Source organism: Tyto alba, unplaced genomic scaffold (assembly GCF_018691265.1).
Source record: "Tyto alba isolate M040663 unplaced genomic scaffold, T.alba_DEE_v4.0 Super-Scaffold_46, whole genome shotgun sequence".
Lineage (NCBI taxonomy): Eukaryota > Metazoa > Chordata > Aves > Strigiformes > Tytonidae > Tyto > Tyto alba.
In genome coordinates, this window is record NW_024881322.1 from 8783099 (window position 1) to 8805188 (window position 22090).

Here is a 22090-nt window from a genome sequence, read left to right on the forward strand (position 1 = left end):
TTAACTGCCTGCATAGATGAATGTGCCATGATTTTCACTTCCAGTAACTTGAGTGACTTATGCAAGGTCATTGTTTGGTACTTATAGATAAGAACAGAGAGGAGATCAGTTCTTAAAAATAACATTTAGGTTTTTCCCCAGTTGCAGCAACATACCTTACAGTCTGAGTCAGCAATTATACAAAATCATAGTTACTAACGGCTGGAATTAGTTTAAGTTGTCAAATTAGGGAAACATTTCACTGGTACCGCCCAGAAAAATTGAGGGCCTGGTCTGAAAACCAAGGCCTAATCGTCTGTTCAGTGCCATCTTGTTGGGCTGGCCTTGTGCTTGAGTAAGAGTTTGTCTGTGAGCACCAGGAAATCAGAAACTTCAGAGAATCCGGTACCTTGCTTATAGAAACAGGGAAGGGGAGACAGCAGACTCTCAGGTCTTTTGAGTCCTAGAAAATACATTAATTGTTAAAATGCTAAGCTAGAGGACTTACATTTGTTTTGATAAACTGTTCTGAAACTATAGTATCCTTGCATAGATAAATACCAAAGGGAAGTTTAAAACTATCTCATTAGCATGTGTTAGGTACTACTGTAGTCCTGAGAGATTTCACTTACACAGTGAAGTACTGTTTCAGTGAGAATACTTTTTACTGTTAATTCAATTAAATGCCATGTGAAAGCAGTGAAACCAATCTTTCTTATGGAGTGATATGGTCACAGGCGTGATGCATAGTCATACTCATTATCTAGCATCATTTTTTTTCAAGGGGGACACTAGCACCCACTGTTGAGCTGAGAATTTAGACACCTGTTCATATAGCCCCTGGAAATGTAAGTCTGCATAATGTGGATCCCAGCTCTAGGCTCATTCCTCAAAGTGGCAATGCAGATTTTTGTGGCTGTCTGTAAAATTCACACAAGTTGACCATTATTCACAACTTCTAATTAAAAGCATCTTGAGCGTTTCTCTTTGCAGCCAGCTGAACGCTATGAATTCTGGCGATGTGGATTTCATTAGCCAACCACAGGCCAAGGAAAGGTTTTCAATCGAAGATGAATGACAGCTAATCCTGCTGCTATTCCGTTTGTCTCTGGTGCAGGCCTAACAAATGACTACACACATCCTTGTCCATGTGTTGGCGGAGCGAGTGCAAACATGGCATATGACAACATACCAAACAGTGTGTAATCACTGCAAATTATAGCCTAAATAATTCCTCCCCTTAACAGAGCAGGATCAGGTTTCTCTTACTGAACACAGCGTGGTGGGCCAAGTCCTCCTTTCCTCAGCATGTAAGGCCTGGAAAGGAGCAGAACGGCATGGCTCCATTTTCCTGGGAGAGGACAAGCAGCAGAGAAGCTGTACAGAGGAGGAATGTGCTGAGTAGAGCTGGTTTAAAGACAAACCTTTTGTTCCACAGGAAATTCCGAGTGCCAGGGGAAAAAATAAATGGAGAATTCTCTGTTTCAGAATGAAACATGGATTTTTCAAAAAATATATGCTTTCCCAGTGTAGGGTGAAAAAAGAGGGGGAGAGAGGAAGTAATGAAAAATAAGCAAAACCACTGGACTAGAAGCAAAATTCAAAGTGAAATCAGGCTGAGAAATGCGGAGTCTGGTGCTTATAGCTCAGCCAGCATTCCCACGGCTTTTGGTTTTCCTTTTGCAGAGCTGGGAGTTGAGCCTTGGATAAAACAAGGGAGCCCAAAGCTTCAGGAAGCCTTGTGGTCCCTGGCTACAGGGCAATCTGCATGGCAGGGCTGTCCTGGAGTTGCATACCCTGAGAATTCAGGCTTCCAGGCAGCCCACCAGGCGAGCTGGCAGGAAACCAGCTTGGAGCCTTGCCTGTGCTGTGTTGGAAGTTCATTGAATCTGATATTTCTCCCTGAAGCATTTCAGTTCTGATGAATTGGCATTTTCCAGTGAAAACCTGTTTTGTTGATAAATTCCGCCCCAGCTGTAGCCCTAGATGCCATGCAGCAGCAATGCTGGCACCCTGCACTTGCAGGTACTTCATCATGGGTGTGGTTGGGATGGTGTTGAGTCCTTGTCTAAAATTTGTATGTTAAAAAGATGAGAGAGCAGAGGGTCACAGGGCTCACATTACTTATCTGTCCCTCTGGTGCAGGAGCATTTCTTTTTGTTGTTGTTTCTGTGCTGATCTTTTGCACAAAGTTGCTTTGCTGAGGTTTTCTGTACCACTTTGGCACTAAATCTTTAGGGAAGAGTGGTCTGCCAGTTCTCGAGGATGCCTTTACCATGAAAAATCATGCAGAACAATTGATGGGAGTTCCCAGCATGGGGAACTCAGTGTGTGATTTGCATAAATCCAGAAGGATTTTTTTTAAATGCAGTAGAGCACATAGTGTGCCAAGTTAAGAAATCAAGTAACAAGTTGGTTAAGCATCCTTCAAAGAAAGGGAAAAATTGGAAAACCCTTAAAAGTAACTCAGAGGAATATTCCTTTTCTGCACATCCCCAGATGGGACAGATGTTGCATCCTTTGGCTTCACATCTCTTGGATTCTGATCCTTGTCCAAGTGAATGGGAAACTCATCCATTATGAGGGGAGGAAGGAAAGAGGGGTATAGGCACCAAGATACTCTTCCAAACAATTTCTGCCTGCCAAGGAGACCATTTCAAACATCTCTCCATAGCATAATCCCATCTGTCACAGCTCTTGTTGGTTTACAGAAACCAACTGAATTTTCTGCTTGTGAACAAACAAAAAGGCACACACTGCACAGTGCGATGAGGCTCCAACAAAACGATCACACTTGTGCGAGTAAATACCCTTCCTTGTTACTCCAAAAGGGAGTAAGCTCTGTTATGGACAGAAACCTTCACACTGTTCATCCAAGCTAGAAATTACTCTTCCGTCTGAGCAATTACACCAGAATGTAGCACAATTAAGAAATACCCAGCTAGAGGAAAGTGCTCCCTTTTGTGGTAGTTAAACTGTGAGTCTCGTAAATGTAATCCAGTAATCAAAGTGGGACTCTAGTCTATATTTAAAAATGTGCATTTTTATATGCTGAGATGAAAATTCATGATTTTATCTTACTCTTGTCTGCATACCTAGAGTTCATGGAGCATCATGTAACAAGTAGTTTAACTCTCACAAAGGACACACAAATACTCAGGATAATTTTAGAGTTAACCTTTTGTAATGAATGTAAGTGGTTTCACTGAAAGTCAGTAAGTCTTGGCTTGAGAAAAACAGTTGTAGGAAAATTAAGATAGAATCATTAGCTAGCCTTTTGTGACTCTGCTTAAAGTCCACAGCTTCTGAGGGAGCTCGTTTGGGGAGGAAGTTGAACACCACCTTAAAACTGTCTAAGAATTTGGATCTTGATGTTTCAAGATTTGAGAAAGTTTATATTATTCTCAAGTCTGAGGAAATCTTAGTTTGTAAGTTAATGGCAAGGTTTTTTAAATGCCAGCATGGCAGTATTAATCTGGCGTCTGCAAATCAAGCTGTGTTTTGTTTTGTTCAGCGTTGTCAGAAGCAGAGACAGCTGGAATTTGAATTTGTCCAGCAGTGATAATGTATGAAGCAGCTTAAAAGGCAGCTTTCCCCCTTGCCACTGTGCTGGCCTCGTTAACAATTGTAGTCTTGCACAATTTCTCAGTTGGCTGGGTGTAAAGTGCCGTTGGAGGAGCACACAGTGGCCCTATCCATGCTGGGTTTATTAGATAATTTGAAACTGCTTTCAGGCATAGTCAGCTCAGGACACGTTTGTGCTATCATTGCTAATCTATAGTGATAATAAAACACAATGCAATAGACTGTAGTGGCCAGTGGTGCCGAATTATCTGCACAACCTTGCTGGGTAAATCGTTCCCCAAACTCTTGGTGGCACGATGTAAACCACGCAAGTGCCAGGACAGTATGTACCGATGGCAAAGCACCCCTTCTACAGCCATAATTGCCATTTGAGCCTCACCCTGTTTCTCTGTGGTGCTGGTAGGAATTGTCATAGGAGACAATGGGATGTGTTGCTAAAGGAAGGGTTCCAGCTTTGAAGTGAGTCACTGGTATGTTAATTACTTACATGAGGATGGGGCAGGATTTGGATCACATAGTGACAAGCGCTGATTTACAAGAGGAAAGGGTGGTGCTAAGCCAGCCCACACAGCAAATGTAGAAAACTGGAGTGAAGCCCTGGTCCTGCACTGTGATGCTGTTTGGTATTCTTGGCCAGGCAGGGAGAAGAGGGTAAAAATCTGGATTATCCTGTTTAAAAGCAGGTTCCTGTATTTATCCTTAACTAATTGCTGCACACAGGTACTTTATGGGAATAAATTCACATCAGCAAAATGATTTCTGATCTTCAGATGCAGGGTTACTGCAGAGATGTGAAGAAGTAACATTCATCAGACATTAGAAATCATTAAAAGAAGAGACATTTTTGGGTAGAAGTTAAGCAGCAGTGATTCTTGGTGTTGTTTTTATCCCTTATGATACCAAAATTGCTGTCCCTTATGATACATATTTACTCCCTGAAGGGTGGAATTAATTTAATTTACAATCACCCAGGTAAAAATTAGAAGTGTAAACTCCACCATATCTCTGGGCCCTCTAGAGTATCACTGGAAATGGAAAGGCATTTGGAAGGTATTTTATTCCCTCTGCATTAGACACCCATGTTATTACCTAGAGCTGTCTTTCTCTCCATAAAAGAGAGGACCCAGACAGCTGGCTTAAGATAGACACCTAGCTTTTAGATGGGCGCAGACAGCTAAAATGGATTTCACCCACAGAAAGCAATTTTGATTTTGATGTACCAGAAGCGCAAAACCTTACTGTAAAACAGATTGTAGCAGAGCACTTACATTCCAGCCACTAGATAAAGGTTAGAGGTTTATCATCATTTCTCAGTGTTGCTGACTTATGAAGACAACTTCACAAGGTTGGTGGTTAACACCTTTTGAATGAACAGCTTGAATCCAGTTCAGAATACCTTCTTATGATAGTTTTACTCATCTGACATGTCTTTGTGGTCATCTTTTCAACTCTCTTTACCCGCACAAAATAAGGTACTTGTATTGGAACAGTTGTATTTGCCCAAATGAGTGATCAGTGTCAGCTCTGCAAGCAAGGATGTTTTCCATAAGGTGGTCACTAGTGGAGTCTCATGGGGTATGGACACCTTTGTATGCCCACGACCTTTGCAGTGGGTGACAATGGCTGAAATTCTGGACCCCCTGCGAAATCAGCTAGAAATTTGCCCTAGCAAATACAATTTGCAGAATTTTGCAAAAGCCCTCTTTCAATGTTGAAAGTAGTTCTGCTGTGGCTTCATTTTTTAGGATAACCCCATTCATTAGCAAGAAGGAACAAAAATAAACAGAGACAAGCATGAGTGTATTGTAATGGACTGTGATTTAAGAAACACTAGACCTGCCAGAGGTAATTACTGGGAGGTATATAGAAATGTAACATTATCAGAAGGAAGCCAATGGCTTTGTTTAGGTTCCCATGAACACTGTTTCACAAACATAAGGCACAGTTTGTTATCCTCAATTTCTTCTTCTTCTCTCTTCTCTTTTTTTTTTTTTTTTTTTTTTTTTTGTGTGCCTGTTTTTGTCTCGTCTCTTTGTTAGGCTTGGAAATCTCATGGGATGGAGACAGTTTTGTGGAAGTCATGGCTGCGCCTCATCTGAAAGGCAAACTCTGTGGTCTGTGTGGCAATTACAATGGGCACAAGCGAGATGACCTGATTGGGGGTGATGGGAATTTTAAGTTTGATGTGGATGACTTTGCCGAATCCTGGCGCGTGGAGTCCAATGAGTTCTGCAGCCGCCCACAGAGAAAACCTGTGCCCGAGCTCTGTCATGGGACGGTCAGGGTGAAACTCCGAGCTCACCGGGAATGCCAGAAACTCAAATCGTGGGAGTTTCAGAGCTGTCATTCAACAGTGGATTATACCACATTTTACCGGTAAGTGTAGCTTGCTGTGGAGGGAGATAGTAAGTTAATGTATGAGGAGAAAAAAACCACACAGTTGGCCCAATTTCAGTAGCATTTAAGCATATACTTTGAGTTGCTTTTACTAAGATACTGACTTAGAGTTACATTATGATGAGCTTTTTTGAGTCAGAAATCAGAAGAAGATGGTCTTGAGCTAATAAAGACCTGAGCAGCCAACAGTGAGAAAGGCAGGCAGGCTTGTGATCACCTAGAGAAAAAGTACTTTTGAAGACTGAGAAGAGAGTAGGAGGAGAGTTCAAAACATTTTGGTAAGCTCTTTCTCATTTCAAAGTCAACTGTGAAGTTGAGGCTGACTTTAATTGCTATTACTTGTGGTCCAGAGAAGTGTGTGTTCCCAGAAGCATTTTGAAAATTACTTTATTGAAAGAGGGATATTGAATATTACTGGTGCCTCTTGGATAGTGTAGTTTGTGGGTTGAGAGTTTGAAAGGAGAGAGTTAACAAAAATTTCAGTGCATGCCCATCCTGCCCTGGAAGCAAAGGAAGACAGACGAGGATCTAGAAGCCTTGTCTGAATGAATTATTTAAGATTTTTTATCTTTCAAATGCTTCCAGTCTAAACCACAGAGACATCATTTCTGTTCTTTAATTGGCATGAGTTTATTTGCCCCTCACTCAGTAAATAAAATTGGCTTTTCTTTTGATTGCCTGACATAAAAGATAAAAGCAAGACGAGTCACAGTTGTATGATGGCGGATGGAGCTGCCTGATCTCTGTGCTCCCAGCTTTCCCCACTTGTGCACATCTGCTGAACTAGTGGGCTTATTAGGAAAAGCTTTCTAAAATTACTCCATTTCCCTTATGATTTGCCTTTCCTCTTCTTTTATAATGAGACAGAAAGACTTTTATCTACCCCAGCAGAATACGTATGGGACTGGGAAACACAAGAACAAGACACACAGCTTGGCTTGTAGTCTGTGTGCTTCTGCATTTAGTTTGCTATAGGGTATTCCTGTGCTAGGAGCCTAGCAAATATTGAAGATTATATTGTGTGCAGGTTATCATACTTTATCTTTTCCAATGGCTGGAGGCACAGAAGAGAGCACTAGAGATGCTAACACACACACACAAGGTCTGTTGAATGCATTTCAGCAACATTCCCATCTCACTTCCATCGTCCTCTAAAGGTAAGTGATGACAATGCAAATGAAAAACAGGCATAGAGAGATTTGTTTCATTTTGCAGTGGACTTTTTGTCCCTTTTTTAAAGTAGCTTGTGATTAATTTAGTGCAATACACTTCCTGACACCACAGCGGAAAATGATTTATATTTTGGCTGCAGCAGCCAGAAAAGAAATCTCTACATGCTTGCACACAAGAATTACTGTAGAGAATTTCTGTTCCTTTAAAATGATGTCTTCTATTTGTCCTGGAAAGACAATGAAATCAAACAAGTATTTAATTTTATTATATCCTTTTGTAGAAAAGTCTGTTTTTCCCTAAGGAAACTTTATGTTGAAATGACCATCATATTCTGTCAGAAGTAGCTGTTCGTTTGCTTCCATTTAGATGTTGCTAGCTGTTAGAATGCTCAGCTCCCAATATAGGAAGCAAAGAAAAAGTATAAAGTATAATTAAATAATGGTATTTAGTAGAATGCTACTTCTTGTTAAAAACTGACAAAGTTGTAGCAAGAATTGTAGGTATTCAATTACCATGGCCATTTGACCTACAAGCAAATTCCCATAAGGAGGTAATGATTATGGGATACACATTCAAGAAAGTTTCGGGAACCTTTCTAACATAAATCTTTGCATATACAAATATGTGCATGCGTGCCTGTGTGTATATAGAAGTATAAATATGAGTATGTAAGAGATCTGCATTTTTCATGAATTTTTTTCAGAGAACTCATTGCTCATGATGTACTTTTGCAGAAAATTTAAATTACCTTTAAAAGAAATTTAAATTAACATTTACAGCTTTTTACCGAGGTCTTTCAGAAAAGCGTATTTAGTCAATGTTTTCTAGTTTCAGGTTAGGTTTAACTAAAATTTTTCCAATTCTGCTTTTCTAACTATGAACAAGCTCCAAGCAGTAAGAGAAGTGAAGAAGCAGAATGGTAGGGTGAGGTTCTTTCATTTTTCTATCATCTTCTCTTTTAATTGAATAGCTTCTCAGTTTTTGTCCTCCAACATTGCGTATTATGGAATTTTTCCACTTGAAATACTGCATTCTCAAGAGTTAACCTTTCTTGGTCATTCTTGCCCGTATGATCAACGTTGCCTCATTTTCATTATGCTGCTCTGCTAGTGACCTGCTGTTAATAAGAATTCTCAGAAATAGAAATAAACGCAGCAGGAGCATTACAAATTAGGGTGTGTTTTCCCCAAATACCAAAAAAGGCAGTGAACAATGCATTGCAAACATTTGTCTGACACTGTGTTACTGAGAAGACTTCTGTGAAGACGTCTCAAATTCATGTTAAGTCTCATTCTTTTTACAGCTGTAGTTTCTCCTTTTGTTAGCCATCCAAAAAACATATACAGCAAGGATGTCATGATTGTTAGGTGAAAAGGATATGTTAATGTTTTAAATAGTAGAGATCTAGCTGCATGGTTGTGGGGTGAAGAACAGCTAACTCCTGAGTTTGACCTTGATAGATCTGTGACACCTTGGGGAAAATGGTTGTGCACCTTGCCCTTAACCCTGGTTTTGATGTCGTGACTTTGGTGACTTGTGTTTCTCTGCAGAGCGCATGGTACAAGAAAGCACACTATAAGCACACAAGAAAGGATTTTGAAATAGTCCAGACTGCAAACTAAAATTTTAGCATCTAATTTTATACCACTCTTAATTCTTTGTTTTGTAACTAAACACGTTTTATGGGCTTTTAATTGTGGTTTGTTTTGTTTAGGTTTGGGTTGGTATTTTTTGTTTGTGTTTAATGCATTGCTAGTTGTTCAGTGCTCATGAATAATACTCTAAAAATAACCCTTAGGGTTGAACTTTATGGAGGCAAGTTCATTAAGCAGGGAAACAATTCTGAATTACCGGGAGATTTTGGTAAAGTCTGGGTGAAGAAGAGGTTAGCAGTGACAGTCATCACCATTGACACTTGTCTATTTTGATATTTTAATATGGCTAAGCATCGTGGATTAGTCCTTGCCAAAAAAAAGGAAAAGTTACCAAGGTTACCCAGTAACAGGTTTTTAGAGGGGATACTTTGACCGTGTATGCAATAAAGCTTGCACTCAGACTCGTGAGGCTGCTCTTGAGTGTAAGCAGTGCTCAAAATAGGCGATACCATCTGATTTTCTCACGCTGCTGTTACCAGAAAAAGCTCTATCATGTTATCAAGAATTGTTATGGTACTGTTTAAGCTCCCAGATGAGAATCTGGGGAGCTTAAGAGGCTTGAGGAAGAAGAAGAGGATTTTCTGTGCTCACCAAGCCCTACTCCGTGGCTGATCTCGTTGTGTATCTATCTTCAGGCTGTACTGGAGCAGGGGCCTGGAGGTGACTCCAGCCCTGGAGAGGCCAGGGAGCAACATGGTGTGGGGGACAGGTCCCCAGTGTGTCCCCACGCCTGCTTTGCTCGGCCACGGCTGACGCCTCTTGGGAGCCTCCTTGGGAGGTGCGGGAGCCGGCAGCCCCGAACAGAGGCACAGCAGCACTGCTCGATACAGGGACAACGTGGGCTGCAGGACACGCCATAAAGGAAGGCACAGGACTAATACTCATAGTGACACCTGCCCTCAGTAGCATCCATGGCTTTCTAATAGATTTTTTTATAATAGTTCGGCATCACCAACAGATTTGGAACGTGACATCAACATGATATCAGTATATACACCTACACAGCAGCTGAGTCCATAAATGACTAGTTAGACATTGCTCAAGACTCTCAATACTGCCATAACTTTGGACAAATATTCAGCGTCTTGCTTTTGCCATGTGGTAGATTTCCCCATTTGAGATTGCTAAATGTGTGCTCCTAACTCTTGAGACAAGTCTTTTTTTATTGTTATTACTCTTCCTATTATTTTTATATATTTTTGTTATTGTTGCTATTGTTATTATTATTCATATGTTTTCAACAGACAACAGCATACCAAATAATTAGCTACTCTTCTCCTCCTTTTTAATTGTCCTAAGAGGTATGTTTTTCTCTCAAACACTTGAATTTCATCATATTCAGTATTTTACGGCAAGGAGTAATTAACATAGTGATAGCCTCATTTGTTTGAATCTGTTAATTAAATACATTCAGGAACTGCAAATCTACTTTAGTGCAATTCTTGTCTTAAATGTTCCTTGTGACTGTGCTGACATTATCTTATCTCTTGGTTAATCAGCTAATGAGTTTCTATCAATTAACCAATTAACTTTATGCAGTTAACTGCTGCAGTCTTGCAGTTTTTCTAAAAATTTCCACTTAACTAGAGGAAATATTATTGTTTAGAGTTAGAGTATAAATTGTGATTTTATGTAGACCGTCAGCTCCCCGTTATGAAGTTTGACAGTTGTGCCATGAATGGCTGCAGAGATCATGTGAGCTGTAGCATTGCTAAGTTAATTATGAGTTCTATTTAAAAGATGGGACCAAGGGTTTGTGGCTTCGAAGCAGAAGATTTGAAGGTTTTTTTCCCTGTTAACACTGATGTCCTACAGCTGTAGAATTCATGTGGTTATGCCCCCATGTTCACTCAGCAGGATGGTGCAACAGAAATATAGGCTAAAGAATGACTTCAGAAGAGCCCGTTTCAGGTGTGAAACCTGGGTGGAACTGGGATCTCTGGAGCCCTCTGTTTGCTGCCAAGGGTGCGTGTTGCAAAATTGTCCCTGCAAGGTTTTTCTGGTCCTGGCTGTGCAGTTGCCTGCGCTGCTCCAGCTGAGGCTGGGCTGCTCCAGGGCTGGTCTGTGCAGTAGCCAAAGGGCAGCTCTAGCTCTGACTGCTCACCAGCGTGACTCCTGTCCCGGCTCCTGCCCCTGCACCGGCCCCGCATCCGTCCTTCCACACGCCCCAGGGCAGAGCTGGGCTGTGCCCCGCTTCGAGACAAGCCAGTGGTGTTGTCTTGAGAAAAGGACTGATGGCATGGAGCCGTGGCTGGGCCCCTCGCAGACCTGGCACGGAGCAGGGGCTGTTGCTCCCATTCTTCTACCCCTTGTGCTAAGGTAGGGCTGTTCCTGCGCCTCTCAGCCAGCCTGCCCGGAGCTGGCCCTGAGTCTGGGTACTAGCAGCAGTGTAACCACAACAGAGAGGAGCTCAGGATGAAACAATTTACTCATCTTCTTGGGCAGATTGTCACTGAGCAGCTGTACGACCCAGGGAGCTTCTGGTTAAAATGGAATTTAAAAATATTTGAAGTAATAATTGTATTTTTTAAAGCAAATCTGCACCAAGACTCAAGTTTCCTGTGAGCTAGAGGCTCCACTTTTCAGTCTGTTCTGTTCAGTATCTTTGAGTCTTCCATCTATTTGAAGTTACCACTGGAGCTTTAGTTGCTTGCATTGTTAAATGCTTAATAATTCAGGTTTTCTGTGCAGAAATACTCTGCTTTGTAGCATTCTACTTATACAAGGTGATCCTTTGCAGATCTGCACTGGAGAAATGCATGAAGGACTAAGCCTAAATGCGTAGGCACTGGGAGAGCCGGTGTTCCCAACCCTTACAAGAGCACTGGTGCTTGGGAACACAGTCTCCACACATATCTGGCTGGGCTGCCTGCTGCCTTTACTTTATGCCGAATCGAATTATTCCCCAAACCACTTCTAAACATCAGCCTGTGTATCTTGTGTAATGCTGTGATGAACTCACTGACAGACATGTAAGAGGCACCGTCACTTATGCTGCTGGTGACTGACAGTGCTAACAAGTGGAAGAAAATGGACTTTGTAGTGTTGATGCACTTTGGAATTTCTAGCAGCAAGCATCAAACTTTGCTACCTATTTGCTGATGATAAGGAGCACTGCAAAAATACCACATATATATAAGTCTATAGATCACCACTGTTTTAAGCCTCCTCCTTGAAGTATTTTTCATCTGATGTAGCCAAGAGTGAGTGCAAGCTGCCAGAAAAATACTATTTGGATTTAAGGATTAGAAGTTTGGATTTGGACAGATAGGTTGAATGGTCAGAAAAGAAAAATCTGAAGCCAAGCTGAGCTCAATTATCTGCAGATCATGATTCCTCTTCATCTTTCCCCACACCCCTGCCCCCGGTGGGGTATTTTTCACATAACCAAGCCCCATCCACTTGTGTCTGTTTAGAAAAGTACCTCAGGAATTTGGGGCTAGAAAACATTCTTCCCTTTGTATCAGTGGTTATTACAGCTGTAAAACATTGAAGCAGTGCCAGAGGATTCACAGATGTCTCCTTTCCTGTTGAGGTATTGAGAATTGGCTGGAGGGGGGGGGTTGGGGGGAGGAGGGCTGAGGGTGGAGAGGGCTCCAAAATCTGACAAGACCATGGTGTTGGACAGACACCATTCACCTGGGACCGTCCATGGCTTGCTTCCAGCTGAGAAGCGCATGCTTCCCCAATGACCCACTTTGTGCCTCCCTATATGGAAAGTTAATGATTTTTTTTTTTTTTTAAAAACAAGGAAAGATTTTTTTATAGGAAAAACAGATGAAGCAGCATACTACTCTGATTAAAACGCAGGGAAGTTTCCTTTTGTTCAAAGTATGGCGTGTCTGGAATGTGTTTGTTTTGCTTACCTAATTACATGATCACAACCCTACCTGATGTAGACCTTTTACACTGAATGAGATGTTATTTCCTACTGGTTACAAGTGCAATAAGAGGCTTCTTTTCTCTCTTTTCCATTAAATAATTTGTTACTATCATGCATGCAGGTATATAGAGACTTACTACAAAAACCTGCTTCTGCCTAGTAAAACTTCATTTCTTTCTCGTTTATTACCTGGCTCAATGAAATTCAAGTCAGGTGTTTCATAACCAAGTACTGTCTTCCTCATTGCCAGTGTCTGACAGATGTGAGACTGCATGTGAGAATGTGAGGTCAGTTTGACTGAGACAAAAATGATCCTGAAGGATAGTAGGAACTATGGGGAAGGGAGGAGAGGGGGATACTTCTAACAGAAAAGCAGGGTACCATAAATGCCCTTCTTATTTGTCAATATGGACTGCGTTGTCAGAACTTGTTGTTCCTCGATTACCTTTAACAGAGGTTTGGTAGAGTGGTTTTGTTTGTTTTTCTACAGTGCCTTGAAGTCATGGGTTAAAACCCTGATTCATTGAAGTCAGTGGGAATTTTGCTATATTTGTGTGACAGGCTTTCATCACTGTGACTGCTCCTGTCCCATGCAGGTTTATTACACTGATCTCCTGCATCAGTTAGTAATCTCTGGTTAGCCTTCCCACCATTTGCTGTACCACAGACAATTTAAGAAAGCTTCAGCTCGTTCAGAGACAGGGGGTCCATTCTTTACTGGGGTAGACAAAATGAAACACATTAACATCAGGGCTCCCAGATCCTCTCTGCTTGCTACTTTTTTCCTAGAGGAAATCTAAGGGGTGGTTTTCCAATGCAGAAGACCTACTAATTTGTCTAGCCACAGGGAACTGAGAGATCCTTTCTGTATTTTGCTAACTTGAGTTCACTTGTGGTTCTTTCTTTTTGGCTGTAAGAAGTTTGTAGAGAAAGCCTGCAATGCTAGGTCTGCTGTCCTTCACATTTTTCAAAGCTTCCCTAGTAGGCTTTTAAACATGCCCTAGGCATAACTTCTTTAATATGGAGTTTCCCATCTCAAATACCCTTATTAAAGCTGCAGTCTTAAAATGCCACTATTTCACAGTAGGCATGACTGTGCCGTCAGACTATCATGGCAAAATACAAGCACATCTCTGATGCATACACTAATAAATATTTTTGGAAAGGGCACTTTCACATTCTGGAAAACAACCCCGATGTTTCAGGAATATAATACAATGCATCATTTTGAAAAAAAAAAAAAAAGAGGAGAGCAGGTGTGGGGAGGAACTGGTAGAAAAGCAGAGTGATATCCTCCCTTGTGGAAATGTTTTAAAAGACACCACCTGCCATTTGGTGCAACTTGATCCATTGCCAAAGCAAAAATACTTGCTACACTGAAGTATTCTTTTTAGCTGCAAAAATAAATCCCATTTTTTGGAGAGATGCTATTCAGAAGACTTGTCAGCATCATCAGAGGAAACCACTCTATGTCTCTGTCAGGTACTGCAGAATTTTAACTACAGCTGCTACAAAATCCAAGACCTCTGTTCGATCTCATTTTAATTAACCTCCTAGACATGTTCACAGCAGGGCTTTCTTTGCTAGTTTGTTTTAATTTAATTTTAGCTTTTTATGTTTTAAGCTTTATTGCAGTATTGATTTTAAATAAAATCCAGAGATGCTTAGCTGATGGTAATATGTCTATTTCCATGAATAAATAATTCAAGAAACCAACCCATCAGATCTCATATGCTGCCTTGGGCAGAGGCTAATAAGTGTTGCAAGGAAGAGGAAACCCACCCATACTGTAGCTGGCCAACTGTGCCATGTCATATATGGTGGAGAAATCCCTTTCAGGCCCTTGAGATGATCAGTTTACATCTCATAGCATGAAATTTTAATTACCTTTCTTTTAGCATGCATAACTGCAACGCTACTATATTTCAGCTCCTATTTTAAGCCACCTGCAGTATATCCTGCCTAATTAGACACACAGCAAAGATGAACGAGGGTGTTTATAAGCAGGCAAATGAGACGAATTTGTGGGAAACGTTTTAAAAATAAGCTTAACCTAATCCTCCTGTTATTCTTATGAGTTCATTTATGCTTCTGGCAGGATAACCAGACAAAGCAGGACGTGAGCAGTGACCAGCACAAAAAGCTTTTCTGTAGAAAGTTTGACTTAGGAAGGTTTTGACAGCTCTGAGCAGCTTATCAAGCTTGCTCTTGCTCGTGTTTGGAGATCTAACTTGCTGCATGTGAGGGGTCCATTCTGGAGACTATATATGGGTTAGATTTAATGGAAAGCTCTCTTATGGGTGTTTTTAATAGCTGAAGGTTTTTCTTTCGGTTTTGCTGTTGTTTCCTAAATCTCACAGGGCATCCAAAAAATCTGGGGTGTTCCCAGTCTTCGAGATCTCCAGGGACCTTTGCATTATGTCAGCTTTTTAGTAACTGTCTGTGGTATAAAGTAGCAATCCGGGGTAAAGGCGAATCTGCTCCTCTAATGTCCGTCCTCATAAGGGCTTGCTGTATCGATCGGTATGTGAAGGTCCCATAGCCCACACTTGCTCTCTCAAGTGTGCAAAGTGCTAGTGTGTAAAGCAATTAGCTTCTGTTAACGACTCAAGCCTTGTGTTTTTGCTTCCGTCTTCACAGCACACGAAGGAATCAGCACCTCGCACTACCGGTGATTTACACAGCCTCGCAAACAAGCGCAGCACAAGCCGTTTTGGGAGGCCTGTGCTGCTGCTGCTCAACCTGCAGACTGCTCGGTCCCTGGGCAGAGGAGCACTGAGAGCACCAGCAGAGCGAGCACCGGGTGCTGGCAGCGTGATGAGAGGCAGGCACAGCCCTCGTTTAACTGAGCACATGGGTCCTCCACAGCCGCATCCGGCAGGGCCGGTGCTGATGGGGGCTTGGGGCATGACAGCAAAAGCTCGTGGCCAACCCCAAGGCAAATGTTGGCACCCGAGGGTTATTGTACACTCGGGCATTGCAACAGCAAAGCAAAGAGCAACTTGTGGGAAGTAAGGCAAGAATGGGTGGAGGTATTTGTGCTTACACAGGTATATGTATTTATCCATCTCAAATATTTACCATCACAAGACCTAATCTTGGGTAAGGTACATGGCACGGGCTGGATGCATGGGTGTCAGGTTCACCCACCCTTTAAATTGTTGAGACACCACTTAGAAACAGATGTGTGTGGCTCTGCTCTTGCAATTATCTCTGTCTCCTGTGGACTCGTCAGGGCAGGCATAGACTTAGGATAACATGGTGAGGTTTCAAGACTGGAGATTGGCAGTGCCATCCTGGAGCAGGGGTAGAACAAAAATGCGACTGGATCCAAAATACAGCATGAACAGTCCCTTCCTCACTCAAAGGGAGCAGTGGGGTTATAGTTTCACTCAAAAAGAGGGCTCTGGATATGTGAAAGCAGATGCTGTGGTTTCACCTCTTCATCATGATATGCAGAGGATGAGAGCATTTAAGTCTCTCCCTGACTCTCCCACTTAAGCCAGTTGAAATTAAAATTGGTGGGGAATGTGCATGGAATACCGAGGGGAGTTGTAGCCATATGTTTTCTTGCATTCCTGGGTACTCCTACAACTAACATTCTGTTTATATAATATTCCTGAAACATAAAAGCTAAAATAAATCCAGCATGTGAAAATTAATAACAAGTCATTTCTCTTATGATCAGTCCAGAGGAAGCTGTCGTAAGTGTTAAGGTATTCAGACAGCTGATTTTTGTACATCAGCTCTCAAGTGAGGTATGTAGTTTACAGAGAGTGAGTGCTTAAGGTTATGTAGTCTATGAGTACATGAAGTAAGAGGCTGTAGAGGATGGTGATACCATGGCAGCAAGGAAAAAGTTTACAAAGTTCATTTCCTAAGTGCTCCTTCTTAGCACTTTACATTTTCAAATTGCAGTGTAAACATTCAATTCTCACTGCACCCTGGTTTAAAGGGTTGCAGTGTTGAAATGAAGAAAGAGTTCTTTGCTGTGCAGGAAGCCAAGAGCAGATTTGAGATTAAAACGTGAAAGTGCCTGGTTCCTGGCCTCAAGCTCAAGTCCTTCTGATGGGATTTAAGAAGTTTCACATGCACAAGAAGTGTATTGTCTGATTCTTGTCAAAGCACAAATTCTTCTCAAACTTTCAGAAGGAATCTTTGCTAGTATTTTTAAGAAGGTACTAAATCTTCTCTGCTCCTGTAAGGCCCAGTTAGATGACAACCTCATTAATACTCCATGCAGCAATGTGTCTTTGGCAAGTAAGAACCTTAAAACAAGTCAAAATCCAGTAATAGATTGAGGCATGGACTATAAAAGACTTGCTTTTGGAGCAGGAGGAGTTGATATGCAAGAAAGCCCCCATACTGTTTTTTTCAGTTATAAAGGATTTGGCTGAGGTTTGAAAGCCCATTTTTTCATTCTGCTTATCTGTCTGTCTGTCTATGTGGTTCTTCTCTGTTGCTCTGATTTCTCAGCCCATCATCCATGAAAAAAATTTCCATACTCTCTGGAGGGATATTTTTCATCATGGCAAGGGGATGACATAGATCATAGATGTCTTGGATGTCCTCAAAAGATGCCATAAACTTTCAATGATTTAAAGATTTGCTGTGGGTACAGATGAGGAATACACTTCTTGGCCTTGTTTCCAAAGGCAAAAATGATTTGCTGACGATACAGAGGATGATCACCAAGGGAGGTTGAAGGTTGTTCTGTATTCAGAAAACTACACATATCCCACAAACAAGTGGCATTGAGGTTGTTAACATGCCCTCAGATTCTATACATTAATTAGGCTGTATTTTGTCAGCGTCTGAAATATGTAAGTTCCACTATTTACATCATGATTTCTCACTTTACAGAAGGGCCAGTTCTTCACTGCAAGCAGTAGCAGAGAATATCTGATTTCAGAACTACCCACGAGCACAAAAGGACCCAGATATTTCAGCCCATTAGTAAGGGATATTCGGTACATCTTCAAGCTCTCCTTTAACTCACCTGTACTGATCTCCAGATGGTTTGTCTCTCTGGTTAGTTTGATCTCTAGACAGTCATTTCAAACTGGTGTCCATCCATCCACCCCCTGCAGATGAAGAATGCAGTTAGCAGGCGCCTGTGAAACACGCACCCTGCACAGCCCGGGGGGATCACACAAAACACGGTGGCAGAGAGGCAGCGAGGGAACAAACTTCTCTGGCAGGATGTTCTCTCATGAGCCTGTGCTTTCTCCCAAGATGACTAGACTGCTGCCTGACTTGACATAATCTATGCCATAGCCACAGCCTGCATTACAGCGTAGCCAGGTGATATTCCTGGCCAGGATTCCCATCTGGTTTCTGAGGTGAGGAATTCACACTGCGTGGTTCTCTTTATCAGCTACATGCAAACTGTGTGCTGTCTCATAGCCCTCAGAATTTCCTTCACCTGTCTCTTTTATTTCTCTTTGTCTCACAGTGCTGTTCATATTTCTCTCCAAATTATAAACTACTTTGCCAGGAATGCTTTTTAGTTATGGAATACCACAGGGACTTTTGTCAACATTCCCCATCAATGGAAGTTGCAGTTTTATATGGACAGAGGAAATTTAACTGTGGCACTGGAAATAATAACTCTTGTGACAGAAAAAGATGCTATTTATTATCTTCACCGTCCTTGCAGCAGATGCAGGCACTGAGTTCAAAGTCGTGCCAAGGTTAAAGATCCTGTGTACTTGCTCAGAGAATCATTGGTAGAGTATGTTTTAGTTCCATAACCGTGATGGGCCTGATCGACAGCAGTCTATCTAGAATGTTTAAAAGCTTTTCCATATGAGTAGGAAGTCAGGAGTTGACAATTTTCCTCAGTGTTTATAATTAAAACCCAGAAGAAGATATTAAACAGTTACTGGTTTCTATGTTGTGGTCAATATTAAGATTTATTGGCTTGAGAACCAGTACCGTCTGAGGGGAAACTAAGCTTGATTTTCCCCCTAAGGCCTACCAAATCTGGATGTTTACTGAAAACAGAAGGCTGTATGGTCTAGACATCCAATAGCAACCTTTTCCAAGGATAGGGACTTCTTTCTTTGAATTTCAGAACGACTCCAAAGTTTGTTACCATTGCTTTAGAGAAATTAGCATTACAGTGTTGCTTTAAAGGGCCTTTTAATTGTGGATATGCCCCTTTGACATACAATTGTTGGGATTATGTAGAGTGCATGAAAATGTTGGATTGGTAGCGTAAAGGAAGGAGCATTGTGTGTTGAGTGGGTACAATATGAACAGCAGCAAGAGGAGCTTCTTGCAGTGTCCTACTGTTATGTTTCCATTTTGGGCTGCAACAGCACAGCTTGCTGAAGTCCACGGTTGGTATCGTCCCTGTATCTATCCAGTCCTTGACTGTCTCAGAATTACTGCAAACAATCTGGTGACTTCTGTGATATGCACTGCTCCTTCCTGGGAAACAAGAAAATGCAGCTGAACTCATTCCAGGTCAGCACTACTCTTGCTTTTGTGTTAGAGGTTTTATCATTTATAAACGTCAGGTGCCTGAAAGCAGAGAGTTTGAGCCAGGAAAGTCAGAGATCAGAGCCTGCTGTCATAAACCAACATATTACGTGACTATCACTCCTACATATACAGCATATGTATTTTTGCCTGCTTCTGACTGTTTCCTGAGTTATATACATTGCTAAAGATCTGAACACTGCTATTTTTTTAACAGTCTCTATGAAATTAATCTCTTGCAGATGCTGGCTCGAGGCTGGCAGCATCCTTCATTTTCAAGCTTAAGGTACTAATAAAATTCTTAAGTCTGCTTTCCGTTCAGATGTGAGAAAGCCTTCCAGTTTGACATGAACCAACTCTTTGATTCACATTTTGTCAGTGGTGAGAGTGGGGCTAGTTCAGCTCTCAGGGCTCTAGACAGAATTGTATTTCACGAAGTAGCCCACTCAACAGTTAGTCCCAGAGAAGTAGTTTACCCAGGAGTTTTTAACGCCTCCCCTCCTTGGCAGCTTGGAGCCTTTCAAATTACACGGTCAGACCAAACTCAGGCTTCTTGGTGGCTCAGCACAAGGATTGTGTTGTGAGCTGAGTGTGGAATGACCAAGAGAGGATTAATATGCTTACGTGCAATAGGAACAGAAACATTTTTTGTAATATTGAATGTCAACAGCAAGAAAACCAGCTCTATCTTAAGATTAATGGTATTTCTGAAAGCTGGCAGAGACACGTGGTTTAGTTTTCAAGGCTTGTATTGGTTTTGTCCTCTCTTGTAGCATCTACTGCCTGCTTTGAATGGGAACATTCTGCAAGCACAGTGATACCTTACTTGTCCTTTCGGCTCAGGAAAATGCATTATGTCCTGGTAGCTAGTGTTTCCAGAAAACAGTAATAACTTCTTACAGAGTCTACCAGAAGCCAGTTGCCTTAACATTAAGAATTTTTAGTGTTCCCTTATATATCTTGTAAATGTGAATGCTATCTTTCTGTGCAGTAATCCAAATGAAAGTGTGAAAGAATACCTTTTTTTTGCGTTGGTTGACCCTTTGTTTGGTTGGCCCTTTGTTTTCCCCTTTTCAAGTACAGGTGTGACAGTGATAGAGGAACACGTTTACAGGTCTGTGGGGCTGCTGGAGAAAATATCCCTCCCAGGGCTGTTCACAAAGTGAATCATTAGCCTGACTGTAACAATAAATACCACCACAGAGAACATGCAAGGATTTATCCAAAGGTCACATTCACCCAGAAGGTTTCTCTGCTGAAAGAAGCTTGCAGCTGTGTTAAGATTAAAGAGTGTCAGAGAACCATAATGTGTGTGATTTTTTCACTCTGAGTAAAATATGAGCTGTTTGTCTAACAGCCCCAGCTGAGGGATGCTAGTGTCAGACTGCCTTGGGGCTGTCATATATATTTCCAGTGGGTTTTTAGCATTCACGAATAATCTCCTCTTTGATGCATTTATCTGACACATCCTAAGCTCCTGCAATGCCCAGGAGGAGATCTTCCTCCCGCTATTCTGAGAACTTTGATAGTCACTCAGAAGAGGGAAGTGCAATGGGAACAGCTCAGACAAATGACTGAGGTTGAAGTCCTGTCCCAAAAATGGAAGTAGCCTGAAAGAATCACTCGCCTTCTCACTTGAATGTGCTTAACACACAGTGGCCCATGCTGTGATGTGATAAGCATTTTATCTGCAGCAACAGGCAGCTGCTTGGGTGAATGGGCTGACAGGCTTCAGTGAAAATCCTTGTGTGAGTTTTCATGCATGCAGTCATGTGGTTCAGTGTGTGGCAACTTCTGTATGGCTAATCTTGATAACCTGCTTCTCCTTTCATTGATAATATTTTTAAGTCAGAAATAGTGTCGTGAGTTTAATACTGATTTAGTTGGAGCAGCAAGAGTTTTGCCTTTAGTGGCATAGGGCGCACTGTAGCACATAGTTGCATGATGTCTCTCTTGGCCTCTTGCTAGAAAATAGCATGGGTTTTCTCCTCCCATACCAACAGTGGGCCTGGCTCTCTGAGCTCAGGCAGGGCACCTCGTGCTTTCAGGACGGCGTGCTGGTGTCCTCAACGGTGGCAGTCCCCAGTAGATGCTGTGGAAAAATGCTATGGAGGCAGAGAGGGACCTGGGGTGTTTCTGTACTGAATGTTCCTTGGGAAGCAATTGTGGTTATCGTTGCATCTGTGGACAGCAAACAAATTAATCTCCTGACATTTCTGTTGCAGAAAACACCAGAGTAAAATCCATGACAGAGTTTAGTATAATTTTAATTTGCCTTTGTCATTTCCTACCCACAAGTCATTTAATTCTTTATCAGAGGACTTCACATTGGAGGTGCACATGTGGTGGGTGTGAGGGAAAGATCTGCTGGTCTCTCCTCCTGGGTTTCCACTGAGAGTTGATTTTTCTGAAAAGAGTGGCATGTTTTTGCTTTGTATTTTAGAGAAGATTCATGTGGTCATCTTGTGAGAAGTGGACCCTACTGGGGACTACACAATAGTCAAATATTTTGACAGCCCAGCAAGAACTCTTTAGCAGCCAGTTAGCAGATTATGTATTTAAAACCAGTGGGATTAGAAGTGACCTCCAGACTGACAGCTCTCTCAGCAGTGTAGCCATGCTTGTTGTTTGGATCATCTCTGAGCCATCTTTCCATCTCTGTGAGTCCACACAGTTCTTACATTGGCTTGATCTGGAGAGTCACATAAATGATTATGGGTCATTAGAAGAGATGGGTTTCCATGTGTGATAGCCTTCAAATATGGAAAGCTGCCATGAAACACAACATGAGGAGAGAGGAAAACACTTGGGGCTGAACTGGTGTCATGTTTCTATTTTACTTCTGAAAAACTTAAGTCTATATCCAAATTGCGCAAGATAAAATACCTTAAATCTGTTGTCTTAGCTTGTGCAGAGCTCCTAGAGGACTTTA

At 41.8% G+C, this 22090-nt stretch overlaps 1 protein-coding gene across 6 annotated transcripts in view; it reads left to right on the forward strand.

Annotated features, from left to right (window-relative positions):
• The window catches only part of BMPER (BMP binding endothelial regulator), a 153116-nt gene that overhangs the window by 101867 nt on the left and 29159 nt on the right, over window positions 1-22090 (forward strand). For 5 of the 6 annotated variants that reach the window (XM_032988841.2, XM_032988842.2, XM_042806437.1 and 2 more), the window contains one exon: window positions 5604-5940. In XM_032988841.2, the coding sequence (XP_032844732.1) occupies window positions 5604-5940 (337 nt within the window). Of the gene's footprint in view, window positions 1-5603; window positions 5941-22090 lie in introns of those variants that run through there. The other variant, XM_042806440.1, reaches the window with a different exon arrangement.